The sequence below is a fragment of the Pteropus medius genome, unplaced genomic scaffold (assembly GCF_902729225.1).
Source record: "Pteropus medius unplaced genomic scaffold, Ma_sr-lr_union100, whole genome shotgun sequence".
Classification (NCBI taxonomy): domain Eukaryota; kingdom Metazoa; phylum Chordata; class Mammalia; order Chiroptera; family Pteropodidae; genus Pteropus; species Pteropus medius.
Window position 1 is genome coordinate 49,856,577 of NW_024344378.1, and position 23,179 is coordinate 49,879,755.

Consider the following 23,179-nt stretch of genomic DNA (forward strand, 5'->3'; position numbering starts at 1 on the left):
CAATATACTTCCTTTTTGGTTTGTTTTTAATCATGTTTAATTTCTTTGCACACAGGTCAGGTGTCTTATAGAATGTGCCATATTCTGGATTTGTCTGATTGTTCCCCCATGATTAGATCCTATTTAAGTTTTGTTAAGGCTACCTGCCTAGAATGGCATCATATCAGTTACACTAGGTCCAGTCACTTAGTTACAGTAGGAATGCCAGATCTCGCCACAGAAAGGCGCCCACCACCATTTGAATTAATCTGTCATCTGTACAGTGAGACTCTGAGACCATATGACTATCCTGTTCCCCAGCAATCTTATACCGAATCACCTCAGCCTCCACTGGCATTTCTTGAGAAGATCCATTGGAATTCACTAAATTTTAAGTTCCCTGAGAGCAGAGGCCTTGTCTGTCTGGATGCCGGGAGCAGTGAGTCTCTGGCACATAGTAGGGCCTCTACGAATATGTGCTGAGTGAACTGGTCTCTCCCTCTTCTCACTAATCTTCACCTTGCTCACTCCCACTGGGGTGTAGCTCCTTGAATACTGTTAGCAGGTCACTTCTCTCTCCAAAGGTTCCCTGTTGACTAAAATGCTATGTCCAAACTCTCTCCTGCCATCTGCAACACCCTCTGAAGTTTCAGGCTCTCCTACCGCTATTCTTCTACATAAACTCTTAGAATATTCACCACAGCCAAACTGACTTACTATGTCTTTGTTTATGCTATTACTCAGTTGGAAAGCCCTTCCCATCTCTCAGAATCTTTCCCTTTCTTCAAAGCCTAGTTCATTCCCCACCTCCCCCTAAAATACAGAGTGACTCCTCTTGGCTCTTACCTCCAGCCACTCATTGGTAATTGATCTCCCTGTCTGAAGACATCTTTTCAAATGTTGTTTTAGATTGATATTTCACTCTTATGTTCCTAACTGCATCTTGCAGAAAAGAACTCTATTTTCTACCTCTTTCTGTTTCCCCATAGTGGCCTACCACCACCCACAGGGTGGTTCAGCCCATCATTCTTGATTGATTGATCTCTGCCTCCTCCCACCTCTTTGTCAAGGGGAACCAATAACTTAAATTCTAAGAGTTTAAGATCATAGTAATAGCAACGGCTAACACTTTTATTATGCACATCACCATTCTAAGTGCTTCACTTATATTAACTCATCTAATCTTTATAACGACTCTAAGAGGTCATCCAGACGTTAAGAAATTGACCCAGGTTCACACAGTAAACAGCAGAGTTGAAATCTGAACCCAGGCGGTCTGGCTCCAGAGCATACCGTCTTAGCCACTACCCTGGAGCCCATCAGAAAGTCTTCCTTGATTGCTAAAGCAAAGCTGTGCCTTCCCCGACACTGTGCATAAAATACGAGAAAAGACAGAAAGTCCTTCACCAAGGAGGAGAGAAACTATCTGGACATATTGATTAACTTCTGGAACTGCCACGAAAAAGAATGGAAAGGAAAAATGCTGATGACGACATCCTTACTGGGACCACCACGTGGAGGAATGCAGGATCAGGCTGCAGTCTGTGGGGTCCCTGGGGTGAAGGAGGAACCCTGCAGTGGAGGTCAGGGCCATTGGTCTCAGGACAGGCATGATGCTGGAGTCCAGCTTTCCTTTTTCTTTAATTTTTATTATTTTATGTAAATAAGCAGAGAAACCCATGGTCTTACTTTTCCAGAGTTGGTTCTAGTAGTTCAGGAAAAGAATAAGCAACTATTTTCTGAGACCATATTTCAAAAGACTGATCTTTTGAAATGTGTACAACTTCCTTCTTATTCGTTCAGAAACAGACTAGAAAAACAACAAAGATATCCATTCTGTCTTTCTTTGTCATTTCTAGAGTTGCCAGATTATAATAACGGCTTCTAATTATTGCCAACATTGATTGAGGCCTTATTATGTGCCGGGCACTATATTGAGTTCTTCATTTTCTTCAGACTTTTACCATTTACTGTTTGATATAGGTACTATCATTGTTCCCACCAACCAAATAAGGAAGCTGAGGATTAGTGAGCTTATACAGCTTGCCTGAGGTAACATGGTTGGTAAGTGGTGGGGTCAATATTCAAATTCAGGACTATCTGACCCAAAGCTTGCTGACCTAACTAATTTGGAGAGGCAGTACAGAGAAGCTGTATGGACCTCTGTTTCTATGACTCCTCAGTTTGCCCTGCATCTCTTCCTCCTGTGGATGAGTTGAGTGTCAACCAAAGCCCCACCCACGCACCCCGTCCCTCTACCTGGGTGGCCTGAGCCAGGCTGGCTAATGGAGGAACTCCTAGCTCTACAGAGCTATGGGGTAGGGCCTATCAGAGAATCTTTCTCCTTCCGAGAATTGGTATAAAAAACATAAGCCTGGAGCTCTCTACAGGGCCATCTGCCTCAAGAAAACCTATCTGAGAATGAAGCCTAAAAGAGATGGGCAGAAAGGCAGAATCCTGACCAGAGAATCTGAACTCCTGAATCAGACACGCCTCGTTCTCTCTTGGAACCCCAGTCAAGCCAAGGCTAATTCAAAGTGGACTCCGTCACTTGCGATTAAAAGCCATTTGCTGATAACAGAAGGGGTTGATATCCAAAATGCTCTCAGAGAACCCAAAATTGATCAGGCCTATAATGTCCTTGTCTGAGGAAAGAGGGCGGATCCTGTGCCGCCCACTATTGTACTAACCAGTGTGGTTAGTTCCGTGGCTCTGAAAGTTCCGATGTGAATCTAGCACAGATCTGCCAAATCCTGGCTTTTGTCCCCTTTTTCAGAAAATACTATGGGTCATGCTACCACCCCCTCACCTCTAAGTAGTTTCTATAGCTGTGAACGGAGATCACCAACCAGCCAAAAGAATGTTTAAAATCGTCCATCTAAGCCTCCCCTTAGAGCTGAGAGATACTGTAACTCTAGCCTTTCTATTCCATAGAGAAGCCGGCCAGCCCCACAGGCTTACTCCTTGGCCTTCCAGAGTCTTCTCTCTCTGGAAGAATACCCGCTCCTCAATCACAGATTGGCATAGTGGTGATAAGGTAAATAGATGTAAGGCATCCACACAATGAGCCATGTCAAGTGAAGCAGCCCTAGCGACTGATGAGCTAATGCTGATGCAGCTAGATCACCACCGCGTCCTGTCCCTGGCCAGTTTCTCCATGGGGAGCCAAGACAGAGCAGAACTCTCCCCTGCCTCTGCCTCGTAAGCCCTCTGCAGTGAGCTCTAACGATGGAGAGTGAGAAACCGATGAGGGACGAGTAGCCAGTCGCAATGAGAGAGATCTCAGGGAAGCATGAATTGCTCATTTTCTCAGAGGATAACTGACTCACTTAGAAACTCCTAGATCCTTGGGGCTCAACAAAGCAGTTCCTCACCAATAACCACGTGGAACTCTCTTGAGACACTGAAAGTATTGGAGTCTCTGAGCCTCTTGGTGCTTTGGAGAAATGACCTAAATATGGTGATTATTAATCTCTAAATGATTGTCACAGTGATATTAATAGTGCTTAAGAGAGCTCTCGCTGTGCACAGAACACTTAATCATTGTTTCTGAAAGAGACTACATTCGGCTCTGAAATCTGATTATTATTATGACATCAGCATCATTACAGATCCCTAGTCTTAAGAATTTGTTTTCTAAATTAAACTCTATGACCAGGCAATCATCTAAAAGCTCTGTAGAAAAGAAGCAAGATTAACTCTTGGTGGACGTCCTCCGTTCTCTGAAATTCAAACCTCACCAGGCTGCACGGAGCTCCTCGGAAGGAGGGCGGGGCTTGCACGGATAAGACTGTGGACCCTGCACGGCAAAAAAGGCCAGTGGGTCTAGTCACAGATTTCACGGCCAAGTCTCATAGTTCTCAGCAGCCATTAGTGGGTACAGTCAATCATCCACGGGCAAGTGCAGGGGACCTTCCCGTTCTTGTAGATCAGGGACCTTCCCGTTCTTGTAGATCAGAGACCTTTTCCATTGACACCAGGAGAGAGTGAGTCTGTCTCCATAGATACTGGAGAATGAGTCTGGTTCCTTCTGCGATTAGAGCTGTCAGGGGCCATCTTTGCCCTCAGTATATTTAACAAGATGTGTTTTAGTTAACAGTAAAAATGTCATCCACTTTCTACACAAAAAACACAAATCTGTCCTTGTTCTGCCTGTCCACTACCTTCCTCTTTGTTCCTGGCTGAGAGTGCAGCCAGGCACCAATGGCCTTATTTTGTTGTATTGTTATCTTTGCTGGACAGATGTGGAATATCTACCCTCGAAAGTCAACTGGACTGTACCACGGTGAGATGGATGGTCTGAATTAGAAGACATGGAGTAAAGCAAAATCGAGTTCTGTCAATTCTACCACTTAAATATCTCTAGATCCCTCTTATTCTGCTCTGCCTGACTTGCACTACCTAAGGCCATTCCCTAACGTTCTTTCCCCCAGGCTAGTCTCATGCTCTATGGTCTTAGATGCTTCAAACCCTCTCTCTATACAATTGGTAGAATAGTGAATCTTTCTGAAATGTAAATCTGATCATGTTCTTCTTTTGCTTAAGATCCTTTGACAGCTCTCTCTTGCTGTCTACATCAAATCCATGACATCTAAGAGTCTTCATAATGTGGCCTCTACCTGCATGGCCCTTTGCAGTCTATATATCAAATACTCTTTTTAAAAAATTTAACCTTGAAGCCATTTCTGAGGCCATATATGTATTTCAGTGATTTTAGTTCTCAAAATGTGTTTTTTAGGTAAATGATGGTATGTACGTATCATGGAATGCTTTGAGGTAAGTAAAAGTGATATATGATAGGATATTTGTAATGTTTCCTCGACCATTGGTATTGTTGGGAAATTTTACTTTATCCTTTATGGTTTTCTCTATTGTCAAGATATTTACAATGAGCATATTGTACTTTAATAATTAGAGCAAACACTAAGGCAGTTTTCATTTTTTAAAAAATCACTAGATGATCCATAATGTGTGTGTGTGTGTGTGTGTGTGTGTGTGTGTGTGTGTGTTCTATCTTTAGACATTTCCTCAAATGCAGTAGAGTAAGTTCCTGTTCTGGCCCCACCATGTACATAACTGTCCCATGGGAAGTTACTGAAATGCACTGAGATGAGCTTTCCTTATCTGTTAATACCTATATTACACGGTTGTGGAGGTTTTTTTTGGTAGATGTGTGAGTATTAAATAAAATAACTCGTTTGTTTTGTTACAAATTTAAGGGGATATTTTTAAATATTAAAAAGTTGCTGTTCTGCCCTACTTTCTTCTATCTGTTGTCTTTCCCACACTTTTCAGTCAGCTCTTTGTAGGCACTGCTCTTGGCTGTGGAGAAAGTGGCAGGGAGCACCAATGAGAGGACAGAACCATCTTAGAAGAAAGACTTTTTTACTCCGAGTACATGATTAAGGCCTTGAAATTCTGGCTTTCGTTTGCATGAGGTAGGCCCAGGAGTGAGGAGTGTTTTTCATGCAGGCATCAGTTGACCACAGTCAAGGCAGCCTGGACTCAAACTGCCCAGCAGACCTGGAGAATCATCAGAAATTTTTTAAAAGTGATAGTTATTTTGAGCCACTGAGATTCAGGGTCACTCATCACTGAGCAAAAGATAAGAGATAGGAGACTTCTTTTTTTTTAATACACAATTTGCTCCATAAAGTCTGCAGCACTATTGACAAATTAATTTTTGACACATGGTTTTGTTTTTATTTTACCTTTAAAATTACACTATGTAAATGTTTGTTGTTGATGTATAGGACGCAATAGATTTTCGGACATTGAAACTTGCTAAATCTGTTATATCTAACAATTTGTCTAGGTTTTCTCTAGCAAGTCATTATTTGGAATATGATCCATGTTTTAATCATCAATATCTACCACATTAAATGAGGTGTAGAATGATAGCCTTTAAACAGAGCTGCTTATTTTGTTCTGACTGTAGAACTAGTGTCTTCTCACCTATGAGCCTGCTCGCCAGCCTTCAGGGCAACTGAGAAACTGTCAAAATCTTAGACAATGACACAGAGTCTCCGATTGTTCCCTTCAGCATGCTGTTTTCAGGACACAAAGCATTTTAGGCCCTTCTGTTGACCAGCAGTTTGGGGAACGGCCCTGATACTGTCTCATAACTCTTTCATCTATGTTTTTCTCTGTCATCTGTTCGTTCTGGTTTCCTTTCACCGCTTCCTTAATTCTGTCTCTGTCTCTGTCTCTCTCCCTTCTCCCCTGCTCCCTGCCCACCCCACCCCACCCCCCACCATTACTTTTCCCTGCCCTATTTATTCCAGCTCTTGGCCAAGCAAGCCACCAAAAGAACAGAAAATGAAACCACAATTTCAAATCACATTTGCAATGTCCCCATCCCTACCTAATGCAACAGATTTGTGGGGATTGGCCCCCAGAGAAAACCAGACAAAATCTCTCTAAAGATGATTATGGGGTTCCATCCACCCTCCTGGAAGATCAACATGAAAGCAGCAGGGTACAGAGAAGTCACCAGAAAATCGCTCGAAGTCCAAAGCCCTATAAAAACCAAGGCTTTCATTTCTCTGTGGGATTTGTGCTTGGGGGTGAACAGAAAGAAGCAAGCAGCCAGGCACCTGGAGAGAGAATGGGCTCACAAAATTGTCCTAAAGCCTCTAGAGCTCTTACAATCCAATGCAGTTTTAATCTGCGCCTGGCAATACAGCCTTTGCCGGCCCTTCTCATCTCTGCTTTCTTTTTTCCCACCACAGAACCTCCAGTCTCCAGGAACACAGAATTACTCAAAGTTTCCCCAAGGGCCATGTTCTCTCACCTGTGAGCTTTCTGCAGGTTCCTTGATTGGAAGTCAGCCCACCGTCCCTATATCTCACATGCCCAATCTCCAACTCCACCAGGATGACACCTAGTTTTTTACGAGGCTTACCTAAGACACCCCTTTGCCTTGAAGTGATCCTTGACTGCCCCACACTCATGCTAAGCCCAGCTTAATTACTGTCCTCTGTGCCTCACACCCCTGGCTATACCTGTATGTTAGTACCTACTGCACTGTCGGCCAGGCGGGCTCTCCCTCCCCCCAGTGAGATCTCTGACAGCAGAACTCTAACCTCACCCAACCTCACTGATGGCACAAATGGGTGCTCACTTCAGGCTTGCTGAATTGACTCAATTACCTGGTTGTGACCAGAAGCGAGAGGAACTGGGACAACCTGAGTTCTGGGGTTGTGATGACAAGCACCTTCTGACAGTAGAGAAAATTTAATTCAGTGGGAAGTGAGGTTCTGGGAAATACTGCTTTGGGTTCAGGGTGGCAGACCCCCAGCAGCCTGCCACCCCAGGACCCCTCCCTGGGGCCGCGGTCTCTCGATTTACAGAGTCGGCCTTTTCCCTTGCAGGCTGCTTCAGCTCTCTGCCCTCTGCACTGGGAAAAAGAAGCACCCATGAGTGGAGAGTTATCAGGTGGACTGTTCACCAGGGATGCTAGTGCTGTTTCCCTCAGCCAAAAGGAGAGGAATCTTTTCCAAGGAATGGGAAATCGAAGGCTCTCTTGGTAAAAGTCCACAAAAAGAGATTTTATTCAGATGGCTCATCATTCTCAAGACCAGAAAGGAGCCCTGTGGAATACATGGAAGGCAAGAACACAGTTCTCATCATGTTACTCCTCCAAGTAATGGCACCTTTTTAAACCCTGGTGTCAGAGAATTAAAACTCCCAAATTTATTAGGGAAACACAAAACAAGGAGAGAGAGGCACGGAGGCACTATGCCATGTTAGAGAGTGTGGATGGCTCCACATGACACCATCTCCAAAAGAAAAAAAATGAGTGTCCCTTAAATAAAGCCCCTGTGATTGGCACTGGGTATTCACTGATTCTGCCCTAAAAAATACAGTCTACTGGAGTAAATACGATATAGATAAACATGGGGATTGCTAGCTTTATTGATAATTTTAATTTCAAGAGTCATAAGAGTCCATTGTATAGAGGAGCCATAAAAAGGTAGAATCAAGGTCATTGTCACTAAGAGGAGTTATGAAGATGAACAATAGTCACTCTATATCAATGATATTATGTACTATTAAATAGAGGACTGATAAATTTTGGCCCAGGATAATGAAAGTATAGGCGGGTGGGACATAGTATAGATTTCTATGGCATTAGATGCTCACTTTCTATTTAACTGGGCTAACAGAAAGTGAATTTACCTCACATCCACATAGATGAATAGGTGGGGAGGAAAAACCAATTTGGATGTAACCAAAAATAAACAAACAAAAAACACTAAGACCCAAAGAGGAAGCCCTCTAGCCTGTGGTCTTATTTGTTGGACGTGACAGATTCAGGAATCTGAGTGCCATCCTCGGTTACTGGGAAAACAGTGCTGAATCCAAGGCCCCCAAAATGCAGGCACGTTAATTATAAATCACAAAATAGAGGTATCCTGTTTTTAATTATTGATCAAATACGTTAAGAGAAAATGGAATATTAGCAGTGAGCTTCTTTAGGTATAATTTCCTACAAGAGAAATTTACCACCTATACTTATTCTCCATTAGAGCTCGTCTAACTTCTTTTATTAGTTTATTCATCAAGACAGCCCTGGGTTCAGGCCAGCTCCGCAAACCCACAGGTCATCAGGAAAGGGGTTTCTGGGGGAATTTTCCTCCTGGTCCAGATCATAACACGGCTAACAGAAGTAGTCGTGGTGCACTTGGCAGGAGGTTTTTAGGTATTCCCCAAAAGGCAATTCACAGAGCAAGCCCCAGGGGCTACACTGGCTATAAAATGAACATCTAAAATGTACTTTGAAATGAAATGATTTTCTGTTTGCCGTGTGAGGTTTGTGATTGCCTCTCAAAAAGCATTGCTTCTATTGCTTTTATGGCCAGGTTCAATTTCTTATTTAGTGATATAATAAAGGGGCGATTTAGAACTGGGAGCAAGGACTTCCGAATCAATGAACAGATGTATCCCTCATCGGCTGCGTGGCTCTCCCCAGTCACCTGAGGCTGATTTCCTGATTTCCGAGCAACCCCGCACCATCTCCCAAACAGGGGACACAGGCATAGCTGCTCCTTTTTCTTTACCGTAGAGTCCCCAGCCCTGCCGAAGAGAGCGACCCAAACCCTTCTCCAGGCTTTCTCCCAATCTTAGGTTACATCAATCTTTCTGTGAATAACAGACTTTAACTTTATTGCGACGGAAGCAAAACACACTTGATATTTACAACTTGGCACTGGGGACCAAAATGAAGGGAAAACAAAAATAAAACGGGAGAAAGAACATCTTACCTTGTTTTAAGAATATTCAGAAACTGCAAAATTTCTGAAAACTGGATCAGTCTGAGAGCTCTTAAAAATCTCAAACCTGGAAAGACAAATGAAACAGATGCATTATTTTCAGCGTGCAGTTTTAATGTTCATGCTCTGCTGTGTGATTTACAGCTGCCAGGGTCGAAAGCAGATGAAGTTCTTGTAGAAGATTAAACCATCGCTACCTTGGACATAGTCCTTCATTCTGATTCTTGACTGGTTTAATCTCAGCTGGTAAACTGACTTTCTCATTAAAGGGTCCCTTTTGGAGCCGCTGTGGAGGAAGGTCTGCAGGGGAGAGCTCAGTTTAATGAGGATTCTCACGTGTGTATCTCTGATATAAAGCACTGTTTCTAAGTTACCTAATCGGGAGGATTTTGTCTCTGAAAATTACTGGGCATAGCTGAGGGTAACCCTTGCGCTAAGAGCAGATTAGGAACAAATCGGATAACCTTATGTCTTTGATAGATTTTTTAAAATCTTTAACTTCAGTCCTGATAAAATGAAGAGTACAGCCCACGGCGTTGTTTTTTTTCTAAGATCTCACACTCAATAACTTCAGGATTCAAAACTAATATAATTGCCATTTTACTAAGTGTCAAGACAAATGTTTCTCCTTTCTAAATAGCAACTCTCGTCTACCCTGCTACCCTGAACAAGCCCGATCTTGTCTGATCTCAGAAGCTAAGCGGGGTCGGGCCTGGTTAGTACTTGGATGGGAGACCACCTAGGAAGACCAAGTGTTGTAGGTGTAAAAAATAAAAAATAAAAAAATAAGGGATTGTAAGCTGACAAGGTCCTTGCAATCTGTGAGGTCAACCAAGGGTTGCCTCGCCTAAAAATAAATAAATAAATAGCAACCTTTCTTCAAAGAAGAGCTAGTGTTTCTTTGGTAGCAGAAGAGGGAGGGAGATGAGGAAAAACACAATTAAGAATTAAAGAAAATTCAAGTTATTGCTATGTTTTTTAATAGCTAAGGGTGAATATATATTTCTGTCGAGTTCACATTTATGAGTCGAAAACATTCTGAGTCACTCATGAGGTTTTAACACTTGGCTGTAGTGCAAGAGGATTGTTTACAAAATACTGATTATCACAACTTTGAGACACTTTCAATATCATACCCTTTTCCCAAAGGGATTTTCTTTTATAGACTTTGCAAAAGGGATTTTCTTTTACAGACTTTGCCATGAGCGGTGCTGAGTACCAGGTAGGCTAAGTTGTTGACAGGCAGCCCAAAGCCAGTGGTGAGACTTTATTCTGCCCCCGCTGCCTCCACCCCCAACCTCCCCAAACAGGGGACACAGGCATAGCTGCTCCTTTTTCTTTACCGTAGAGTCCCCAGCCCTACTGAAGAGAGTGACCCAAACCCTTCTCCAGGCAGTAAGGGGAGTGTCTAATGCGCAGTGGGGGGAAGAAGCGGTGGTGATTCACTAGACACCCCAAGATGAATCAAGGAAAAGACACAGACCACACGTTTCTCCCTAAACAGCTCCACAATGAACCCAGTGAGATTACTCCTTGTTCAAGCACAAGGTAAGAAGGAAACACTCACTCAAAGTCGTGGAGGTGAGGGGCTCCCACTGCTCAAGAGGGAGAAGGGTAATGGCTCAGAAGGAAAACTCTTCGTTTGAATAGGGTTTACCCTCACGAACAGAAGATTTCTTTTAGAAAAAATTCACCTTCTATTCTAAATGATATTTATGTTACTTTTATTAAATAAGAAAGTGCAGAGATGAGAAAGGATGTTGATGAAATGAAAAGGCTCAGGGGCCAAACACACAGTCCTAACCAAACTGATGAAAGGCTGACTTAACACTGACGAAAACCGAACTTGATACAGAGCACAAAATTGAGAAGTCATTTCAGAAAACAGAAAGTAAGGAAATGAGTGGAAAATATAGATGAAGCTTAAGTAAATAGAAATGGAGTGAAGAGAACAGAGATGCAACCCATGAATAAAATGAGTTCCAAAGGGAAGTTCAGACAAGATCATAAGTATGGCCAGGGCATAATAGGAATGAACTTTCTAGATATGAAAAAATGACTCGAGGTTAAAAGGTAAAATGGATGAACAGCTCTTAGAGACCAATGTCGAGAAGTATATGACTTTTTTTCCTTTAAATCTCAAGCATTAAAATGAAAAAAATAAAGTATCAGGGTAGGGAGAGGGTTACTATTAATGCATCTAAGATCACATTATGTAATAGTAAGTTTTAAATGACAATCAGGCAACAGCAAGAATCTGCATACCCAGTCAAGAGTTGTTCAACAGTAAAGGCACCAAAAAATATTTTCAAATATCCAAGGTCTCAGAAAACATGTTTGCACAAAAACATGTTCAAAGAAGTTTGCAAGCCTTTTTCAGTCAGAACAAGCAGCAGGAGCGAGAAGGTGTGTTTTTAATAAATTCTACTATTGGTGCAAAGCACCCAGCACAACTTAGAGGGCTGTTGTCACTCCAACACCACCGTCACATGCTACTGGGAGAATAAAATAATAAATTGAGAAACTTGAGGTAGAGAAGGACGAACAACACTGAAACCAGTCAAGAGCATATGTCATGTATTATTTAGGAATATATTAGCCACTAATGGTTTCATCCTGAAAATCCTGTGTCTGAATGTAAATGTACTTTTTCATTTATGGGAACAAAAATAGAACACAAATGACCCAACTGGATTTCTTTCTTTTCTAGAGAAACGGTGGTCCGAAGCATATATCTTTCAGCCCACAATTCACAACAGTCTTCCAAATGCTTACTGCCCTAGACCCCTTATGGTCTATTCTCAGCACAGCAGCCGGAATGAGCCTATTAAAAGGTAAAATGGACCACGCCACTTCTCTGCTCAAAACCCTCCAATGCCCTCCCACTTTGCAGAGAGTAAAAGTCAAAGTCCTTCAAAGACCCAAAGCAAGGGCACCCCCATTTCCTTTTGGCCTCCTCCTTCTCCTCATATTACTTTCCCTCCGATCTGCTTATCTTCCTCACTGATCCTTGACTATGCAGCCATGTTCCTGCCTCAGGGCCTTTGTACATGCTGTTCTGTCTGAAACACTCTTGCCCAGATGACTACATCAGGCACCCTTCATCTCCCTTAGGTGTTTACTCAATGTCACTATCTCAGTGAGACCTTCCCTGGTTACTCTATCCAAAACTGCAACTCTCTCCTCCCCCACCCCCACCTCTATTTCTCTTGTCCGCTTTTCTTTCCTCTTCAGTATAAAGCACATGCATCTTATTTATATAATTAGCTTTCTGTCTACTTAGCTACAACATGCATCAGCTCTATGAGGGGAGGGACTGAAGCCTGCTTTGTTCACAGCCACATATTTCATATGCCTAAAATAGTTTCTGGCACTCAATAAACACTTGCCTGAATCAAATAAATGGAGCAGATTGAGAAACAGCTGATGCTCTTAGGAAATATAAAGCAGGCAAACCAGGGAAGAGCCCTAACCACTGGTCACTCTGCTGCACCCAGAGAGGGCTCAGAGGAGTACGGACAGCAACTCAGATTACATAACGAAGGCCGAGAAAAGGGGAAAGCAGGATAGGCAATGACTAAGTAACAAATTATTCATCTTCTCTGATGTTTAGCACTATGTTCTTATTATTTATTCCACATATAATTTAAAATCTCTGAAGCAAAATGACTTTCTAGGGAAATAGAAAATGGCTATTACAGAGTTATGAACGAAATTGTGTATACCAAAAAACATGACTTATACCCACCCAAAGGTACCAGGTCCAGATGGTTTTACGAGTGAGTTCTTTAAAGTATCAAGAAATAGTAAACTTCTCTAATCTTTGATTCTATAGTTAAGTAATGAAAATGGACTTTTATCTCTATTTCTATACTCTGTTGGTTTAGAAAGCTGGTATTAGCTAGACACAGGTAGCCCATACTTTAAAAAAAAAAAAAAGGCATACTCATTACTCTAATGACTAACTAGAAGGATCTTAAATAAAATACTAGCATATCATATCTGAAACTATATTAAATGAATAACACTCAGGAGCTATAGTGGAAGTTGTGGGGTGCAGCCCAGATCCCTTCTTAGAGGATCTTTATTCATCTTCGGTTCCTGAAAAGTGGCCTTGCCCAAGGTTACACCCCTGCCAGAGGTAGCCCCCAACGCTGGCAGATGTGGGGACAAAGGCTTGCTACCTTGTTTGGATTCAGGACAACTCTGAAGGACCATCAAGCTGCAGAGCTCCCTGTGGGATGGGCTGAAGCCTCTGGTACAGCGGGAGCTCTCCACCCTGTCCTTGTTTCCTCTTTCCCTCACAGATGTGATCATTAAAATCTACCCTGGAGACTGTAGACAAGACAATTAAGAGTCCTGATAATATATGTGGACACATTGGAGGTACTCAACAAATGGTAATTTTATCATATGAAGCTATAGGATTAAAACAGCATAGAATCATATATGACCACACAGAAAAGTCAACAAGACAAACAGAAAGCCCAGAAACACACAAGATGCACACACATACACACACACACACACAGTATATAATGTTATTGCTATTTCAAATTATTGGTTAATTGATGATGTTGACAATTATATAAATCTATTTTTATTGATTGTCCATTATTTCTAATTACTTCCTGCATGCCAAAACCTTTAATACTTATCTAATTTAATCCATGCAACAGAAGAAAATAGCTAAAGATCAACAGACTAGAGTGCCCTGCACACAGTTTGTAAGCAACAGAGCCAGGTCTCAACCCAAATTTGTCTAACTCCACAAAACTCAGCTTGTAACCACTGCCCTGGCACATACTTTGTCCGGTCAAATTTCAAATATCAAATACTTTCAACTCAAGTAAGCACTTTAAACAATGTGATTCTCTTGCCAAACCCTCTTCACAATTAACATTTGCATTTGCAAATGCCCTTTTGCCAGCATCCCCACAGGACTTAGTATTCAGACAAAGAAAAGAAGATAAGGAGGGAAGGAGGAGGAAAGAAGGGAAGGAAGAAGGGAGGGATTTTAAGAGTCCCTATTTGATAGACCCCAATTCCAAACAAGAGCTCATTGCTGTTTTATTTTGCTTTTCTATGTTAATAAATGAAGTTATTTTTTAATATAATTATTAGTTACTTTACTTTCTTCTTCAAAGAGCTTTAGAGTGGCCTTTGCTAGTTTACCTGAGCTCTTTTATAATGAGGATATTGTAGGTTATATATTATCTCCCACAGGTTAGCATTCTTCTTTTAATTTTGCTTAAGGTTTTTTTTTTCCTAAGTCTAAAATTTTGCTTAAGATGGTTTTATTTTTCAAATTCTAAAGTTTATTATATGGTCACATATATCAGCCTTTCCATCATCGCATCTTGGTTTTAATATTCAAAAATGACCACCTCCAACATAAAAACAGATTTTTAAAACAATGCATCTCCATTTCCTCTTGTACTTCTATGGCAGTGGTTCTGAATCTAGGCTGCACATTTAAATTACCTGGGAAGTTTAAAGAATTATTAATACCTGGCTCACTTCCTCCTCTCACATTCTGACTCAACAAGCCTGGGGTACAGCCAGGTAGAGGAAGTGTTAAAGCTCTGAGGTGATTCTAATGAGCCTTTAAAGTTGAAATGCATTGCAGACTTTTTCTGTATAAATGGGCAGATAGTACACATTTTAGGTTCTGTCACAACTATGCACTCTGCTGCAAAGGACATGTAAGAGAATGGGCATGGATGCATCCCAGTAAAATTTTATTCAAATAACTAGACTGTGGGGCCTAGTTTGCTATACGTGCTCTAGAGATCTGCTATTCAAACTCCATGGGCACATGAACCACCTGAGATTTGTTAACATTCAGATTATGGCTCAGTGGGTCTGCGATGGGGCCTGACACTGCATTTTCAACTGGCTCCAAAATTTGGTAAATACTCTTGGTCAGACGCCACACTTGGAAAATACACGGCAGCAGGGCAGTGGTTCCTAGACTTTGCTCCCATTACAATCACCTGGGGATTTTAAGACAATACCGATGTCTCCTGCCCCCAGATGTTCTGGTCTGGGGTCCAACCTAGGCATCAGGATTTTTTATAGCTCCTCAGATGATTCCAATGCGCAGCCAAGGTTGAGAGCTGCTGATTTAGGATATCTTTTCTTTTCTTCCTTTAACCTCTAACTTGTTAATCCATCTTGATGTATTAATCTATTACAGTTAATTATGTGCCAAAGGGACCAAGTGCTAATTTTTTCTCAAACAGTTAGCAAATTTCCCTCTATCTGAGTAATCATTTGTGTAATCTAACTGGTTCTTTACTTTTATTAAATTAATTTTAAAGAACATGCTAACTATAAGTTGGAATAAGTCAATAATATGAGAGATTATTTATAACATAGTGCAGTCAGCTTAAGATTTTAGGGAAAAAGTAGTCTTAACAACACTAGGAGAAAAATGATTTCTATTTTAGTATTTATAATTGATAAAAAGTTCCAAATCATTTTATGGGGGTAAGTAATAACAACAATAAAGCAAATAAAGAAAATAAGATAAAGTACTGGCAGGTCCAATAAAGAAGCAAATAGAAAAAAAAAAAGTCATGCACAATTATATACTAATAAAACTTGAAAAACTCAGTGAGTGGGGACAACTTTCACAAAAACGTAAACTTTGAAAGTTGATACACACAAAAATGAAAACCATTTAAAAATAATAATTGAAATATACATTGAAAAATGTATTAATAGCTTCCCCTCAAAGACTTTGCACTCATATAATTTATTAAATTCTTTAAAACATTTACATTTTACTGAAATGCCAAACTACCATAATACAAAAAGAAAAGATGGAAAGCTACTATACTTGTCTTATGAAATACACGTAAACCTGGTACTAAAAACTGACTCTCAAAACCAAAAGGAAAATAATCTCACTAAGATTAGAAATGTTAAAATTCTACATAAAATGCTAATATATATAATTCATCAGTGGATTAAAATAATGATCCAGAGCATCTGGTTAAACATGGCAGATTGAACAGAATGGTTATCTCTGCCCTCTTCTCAAAACCTCCCTAAAGCAATACTAGAGGGGGAAAAATACAGTAAAATCCCTCAAGGACAAAAAGAATAGAAGAGGAACCTCCCGCACATAAGAGAAAACAACATGCTGGTAAATGGAAAGTGTATATTCTGTTGGAAATTAACTCGGCAGAGCTGCGAAACTAAACTTCACATTTGTACAACATATACAGTAACAACATATATATCTACATATATAGATATCTATATATGTAGATATATATATTTCCATAATAATAACAACCGAATATCAAAAATGCTCTCGGTCAATAAATTTTGATGAGGAATTCCACAAAGACTGAGGTCGATAAGGGTGGTGGGGTGAAGAGATCATAATAAAGAAGAAAACAAACGTCCAAAAGGTGAAATGAGGTGACTGGCACTGAAAAGAGGGAGGCTGGGAGAGTGACTAACAGATTGGGGTGCCTAATAAGATCACCCAGTACATGGCAGTAAGTATGGGCCTTTTAGTTGGTCAAGCAGTATCCTAAATAACAGGTAAATCCTAAAAGAAAGAGGTTGTCTCTGCAGCTGTAAGACAAGCTTTTGGACCAAAATGCACTATTGAACATCCCAGCACTCCTCAGATAAGCAAAGACAGCAATCATATATAGGCTAACAGAAAATCTCAAATTCGAAGAAGAGCACAAAATCAAAATCACTGAATACCTGAGGCAAGTCAAGCTTCCTTTGAAGGCAAGCACATGTTCTATCAAACTAACCCTTGAAGATACCACATTAATAAAGCAACAACTTTAGGAAAATGTTTAATTGAAAAACATAAAGAATTTGTGAGAAAATATGTCAACTCAACAAAAATCAACTAGATATCTTAGAATTTAAAATTTTGAACATCTAAACTTTAAAAGGCCAACTAAACAGAAGAATGGGTACAGCTACACACAAACTAGAGGGTTGGACTATCAGAGAGCTCTTCACACAAAGGGACAGAGGGATGAAAAGTAGAAAAGAAACATTAAGAGACATGGAAGAGAGGTATAGAGTTTTCAATATTTATATAATCGAGTTTCCAGAAGGAGGAAATAAAGGCAATAGAAAGCAGGAAAAATTCAAAACAATATAAGAAAGTTTCCCAGAATAGAAGGATAACCTGAATCTTTGGACTGGAAGGTCTGTTAAGTGCCCGGCAAGTTTAAATTTAAAAGACCTACATCTATGCATATTGTGGTGACATTTCAGAACATTAATGTGAAGATATAAACCCCTCAAAGCAGTAAGAATAAAATGGTTGTCATAAATCTCCTGGCTGCACTGAATGAAAGAAAATAAAGGATGAATAACTTCATAATTCTCAGGAGAAATTATTTTGAACCAAGAACATATACTAAGCTATCTGGAAAAAATAAATAAATCCAAAAGGACATGAGATACAAGAAACAAAGCAGGAAAAGAATAAAATCAGCTGATTAGTTGACGTGTTCAATGAATATTATAAAAATAATAAATATTAGCCATGATCTGAATTAAAATCTCTAGATGGTACTACATAGAAGATGAACGTATGAAGGAGAGAAAGCAATGGAGGTATGAAAGGTGTACTAAAGTTCTTCTCTTGCTTCAGGGTAAGATACTATAAATTATACATACTAACAGAAAAATTTCAGTTTAAGTATGTGTATCAAGAACTTAAGAATATATTTGGAATTGTAAATTCCATATTCAAGGTGGGAAGGAGATGCACAAAAGCAAACGATCACACGACTAAAGGAAAAGAATTATGAAAAATGAAACCAAAAAAATCATATTAATTAGAAAAGACTACTGCCACAGCAAAAAGAGCCCAATATACTAGTAATCATAATAAAACTGAATGGGTTAAATTCATCTATTAAAAGACAAAGACCCTCAGATAGCAATAACACATTCTAGATAAATGCTGTTCATAAGAGATACAGTGAAAACAAAACAGAAAGTTAGAAATGAAAGGCTAAAAAATATCTACCAAATGTTTAGCAAAAAAAAAAAGAAGCTAACGAAGCAATAATCATAGCAAATAAAGTATCAGCTAGTATGAAAATTTATCAAAGAAATAAAGAGCATACTTCATATATTGATAAGAGAGACAATCCACCAAGAATACGTAACAGTGAAAAAACTTTACATACCTAAGAATATAGCTTTGAGATATCTATAGAATAAAATCTGACAAGAATGCATCAAAAAACAAAAAATTTACAATGCCACATCAGTGTGGGAGACACTAATGTTAATTTTCCAGAAACTAGACCAAAAATAAGCATATATAGAATAATTGCATAACATTTAATTCCTTGGGATATATTCATAGATATCTATCTGAATGGATGGGCAGATGGTCACATACACATATTACTCAGTAAGCTAGGAACACACACTTAATAACTACTATTGAACAGTCACAAAAACTGGCCATGTATTAGGCCACAAAGAAATTTCACCAAATTCCAACATGAAGAAATAACATAGGCCACATTTACCACAAAACAGTAGACTAAGAAAATCAAAATGGAATAGGTAAAATAGACTACATTGCACAGAGAAGAATTTACTATGTAATAAAGAAGTCACCACAAATCAAAAGAGAGAAGAGCATTATGCAATAATGATGAAACGATTGGTTAACAATAGGATCAATTTAAACAATCGCCTCATACCATAATTGAAATTAAATTGAGATGAATTAAAATTAAATATTAGTAATATATCATAAAAAACTGAAGAAAATGTAATTATATATTTATTAGCCCACTGAAGAAAAGAAGAATTTCTAAACTCAGATGTAAAAGGAATCATACAAACTTTTAAGTATCAGATCAGCCACCATAAAAATATAAAAGTTCTATGTCAAAAAAGTACTGAAGATAATAACCTACTAGAAAAATAATTTAATTAAATATGATATAATTAGGATAAATTATTTATAATGTCAAAAACATGTATGTAAAATACTGTGTCACTGGTTCACAGATAGGCAAAAAATCATAAACAGGCACACCATTAAATAGGAAATATAACTAGTAAACCACCATTAGAAATGAGTATACTCGACTAAAATAAAAGAATGCAAAATAAAAATTATAGTAACATCGCGTTTGTTCTACTTAACTAACAATATATTTGAGTTTTGCTTACTAGAGATGACTGTAATGAAATAGTCTTATAATTTGATGGCAGAATTGTAAATTGATACAGCATTTTTAGAAAGTTATTCTACATTATGAATTAAATTAATTCTATTTCTAGGAATATAACATAAGAAAATATAACAAAATATGAAAGAATGCGACAAGAATAAAGGTGTTCATTGCAAAATTATTCATTAAACAAGAAAAGAAGAAAGCAACTTAATATCTATAACTAGGTTTTAAATATAGTCCATCTTCTCTATATCATATGAATTTGAAAAATAATGTAACAATGAGAAAATGCTTATGATAGAGTGTTAAGTTCAAGAAATATGGTATAGAAAATGAAATGATGGTTATCAGAGGCTGAGAGTATGGGAAAGGAGAGCTATTTAATGAGTAGAGTTTCAGATTTGCAAGATGAAAACGTTCTAGAGATGTGTTTTCACAACGATGCAAATACACCTAATGGCACTAAACTATACACTTAAAAATGGTTAAGACGGAAAATTCCAAGTTGTAGTTTTTTACTACAACACAAAAAAAGTACTGAAAATGCTGAAAAGAAAAAAAAATTGTATATAAAGTACATGTTCTCTCTGATAAAACTAAGAAAAATGCAAGTATATGAACAATAAAAACTAGAAGAGAAGCATAAAATGTTAAAAATGGTTGTGTTACAGAGACAGGATTTTGAGATTTCTTTAATTTTCTCGAGTTTTTTCAACTTTCTATAATATTTACATTAAAATTTCTATTTTTATTCGTAATTTTTGCTTGCTTCTATTACAGTCAGGACTGAGTGTGGGTCTTCTGGCTCTGAGCTCTGTACTCATATCAAAGATTCAATAACCTCAGGCCAGAGGCTCCAGGTGGGGAGGACCCCAGCCACTTCTGTACCTTCAGAGGGTCAAAGGTGGCACCTGGAACCTGAATAATCAGGTTAGAGGCATCCTGAGAACCAGTACCATGGGATTTTAGCATTGGCCAACTAGACAGGTTAAGGGGTTGGGGACCTCTTTTTCAGACGGAAGCAGAATTGCCGTACGGACAGAGATTGAGGGATACACAGGAAATGACAGATCATTTGCTGCTCAGCGTTCCCATTATCCTAGGACAGAAAGGACTCAGGACATTCCTGCTAGGAAGGTCCCATTGCAGTAGAAGACAGAAAAACAAAAGCAAACACATCCCAGCCCATGGTGGGAAGCCTGCCAGTGTTTTCCAATTTGCTGTTTTCCATTCGCTTTAACTCCTTAATCTTTAAATCCAAAAAGCTGAAAGATTCAAATAAACCTCTGTCATTTCCAATCCCTCCACCCCCACACAAATCCTGAAGAGCAATTATGATTGTGATGTCTGACAAGGTCATGGTCATCTGGCCTTGCAGACCAAGAGCTCAGAGGACAGGAGTTATCAGGGTAAAGGGGGACAGACGCAGCTCCACGGAGGGTTGTCCAGGGTGTCTCTTGTACCTTGAAGCCATCACTGGGTTCCACCTCACATCCCCAGTTCAGTCACTGCTGGGGTCATGTGCTTCATGGCCAAGCAGCATCCCTTTCCCAGCTGGAGGGAGAAGACTGTCTTTCTTGCTCTCACATGCCCTTGGGCTTTTGTCCCTCTAGTCAGTCAGAGCCTGTATTTTAAAACAGTGCTTGCTTGTCTGACCTTTTCAACTCTTTTCCTCAGTAATTGTTCAGGCTGTCTTATTCCCCCACCTTATCCTAGTCCTGCTTCCTATCTGACAGATACTAAACATCAGTTTGTATTCAAACTGAGATTGTCACCTATTCACTCGCTTGCTCATTCATTCATTCATTCATTCATTCACGCCACACGCGTGCAGTGAGTGCCTACTCTGCACCGCTCACTCACTGTTCTACACACTGAAGGCACAGGTGTGAAGCTCCTGCTTCAGGAGTTTTCTATTGGAATAGGGGTACCAGAAAGTAAAAAACAAAGTTTTTAAAAAAGTAAACAAAGAAGCTTATCGATTTTCCCTCTTAAATATATATGGAATAACTCATCTTTTCCGTCTCCACTGCCAGAACCATCTTCCAAGCCACTGTTACCTCTAGCTTGCCCAAGAGCCCCCAAGCTGGTCTTCCTGCTTCACTTTATTACCCCTGCCCCACCGTCCACTCTCCAGAAAGCAGCCAGTGTGATCTTTTCAGACTCCATCTGATCATACCACTTCCAGCTAAAAGCCCTCAGATGGCTTTCATCTTACTAAAAATATAGTTCTGATTCCTCACCTTGATCTAGAGGCTTTACATGATCTAGTCTCTCTTCATTTCATTTCCATTCTTCCCTTCTTCATGCCCTCCACAACATGTCGCTGCTCCTCAAACATCCCCTGTTTCAATCTCAGCTCAGAGCCTTCCCTTCTATTCCTTTCTGGAATGTTCTTCCCTTAACTCATTGCAAGGCTGAGTCAACTGACATTAGCTCAGAGAACTCTTTTCTGGCCACCCCGTTCTTTCTATATAGGATTTATCGCTTATTTAGATGTTTCCTGTCTGTCTTCCTCAGCAGAACATCAGCTCCACTGCAGCAGGCACCCTGGTCACCACTGTGTCCATCATCTTCTAGAACAGGGATGACTGGCACATAGTAAGCATTTGCTACTGAAAATGAATGAATGAATGAATTTATGAGGAACCTTTTCAAAGGAAATGTAAGAACAGAGATTGTACAATAAGTTCAACCTGTGGTTTTGCCCAGTTGCTCAGCTCTTTCTCAGAAAATGGTCTCTTTTCTCTTAGCTTAATAATCCCATCACTAGTGCTCTTCTCTCTCCCCGCTGGCCCTCCCAAAGCTGGACGTCATAAAGCACAAAGCAGCTCTTTCTTGAAGGGAAGAAAGAAGGAACATAACAATCTAGTCAGCAGATCTAAGGTCACAGACATGGGGCATGAATATTTACATTCCAGACAAAGTCCATGCAGATATTTCAGCCCAAGGAAGCCTTTTATGTCAGTTCTAATGGAAAGGGTCGACTAAGATTCACCTATCGCTTCCTATACCTAATTCTGCTGCACATAATTACATAATGCAGAGGTAGTCTGAGCTGTGCCTCCCCACATCGGAATCCTAAGCCAACTTCCAAAGAGACTGCAATTCGTTTTAAATCTTTCTGGAAATAAGGCTTCCTAAGACTGGACTTTTCAGGTCCAGAAATGTAAATTTAAGCCATTTGTTTCAATCCTCTATACATTATGGATGCCCAAATAACACCAAATCCCTATTGGAAAGTAGCTGAGAACAACAACAAAAAAAGTCTTCCCAGGGGACGTCTCTTATGATCCCTGCTGGGTGAGAATAATGAAGTACCACCCAGGACAGGGGAGACAGCATTTCTATGGCCCAACACGAGTAAGAAAAAAGCAAACCAGAAAGGTACCTTTGATCCTGAAAAAAAAACAAAAAAAACAAAAAAACAAAAAAACAAAAAACTGTACACATATATATGGTCGATAGATCTAAATACCTCTTCTGAAACGCTGACTCACTGGAAATTATTATCACTTAATAAATAAGAAGGAGGCTGTTCCCATGATTTGCTAGCTTTCCCCAACATTTCTGAAATATATTCTTTAATAGCTCAAAAACTTTCCGAAGCTCTAGAGACCAGTTTTATTCATCTGAAAAGGAAGGACAGAATTTCTGCCTGGTCAAGCACATCTGCATTCAGCGGGTATGCCAAGCAAAGGAGAACAGAGAAGGCTATCACCTGTC

At 39.7% G+C, this 23,179-nt stretch overlaps 1 protein-coding gene across 15 annotated transcripts in view; it reads right to left on the reverse strand.

Moving 5' to 3' along the window:
• The window catches only part of KCNMA1 (potassium calcium-activated channel subfamily M alpha 1), a 686,119-nt gene that overhangs the window by 223,469 nt on the left and 439,471 nt on the right, over positions 1-23,179 (reverse strand). For all 15 annotated transcript variants that reach the window (XM_039872202.1, XM_039872201.1, XM_039872185.1 and 12 more), the window contains exon 6: positions 9,246-9,321. In XM_039872202.1, coding sequence (XP_039728136.1) covers positions 9,246-9,321 — 76 coding nt within the window. The remainder of the gene's footprint in view (positions 1-9,245; positions 9,322-23,179) is intronic.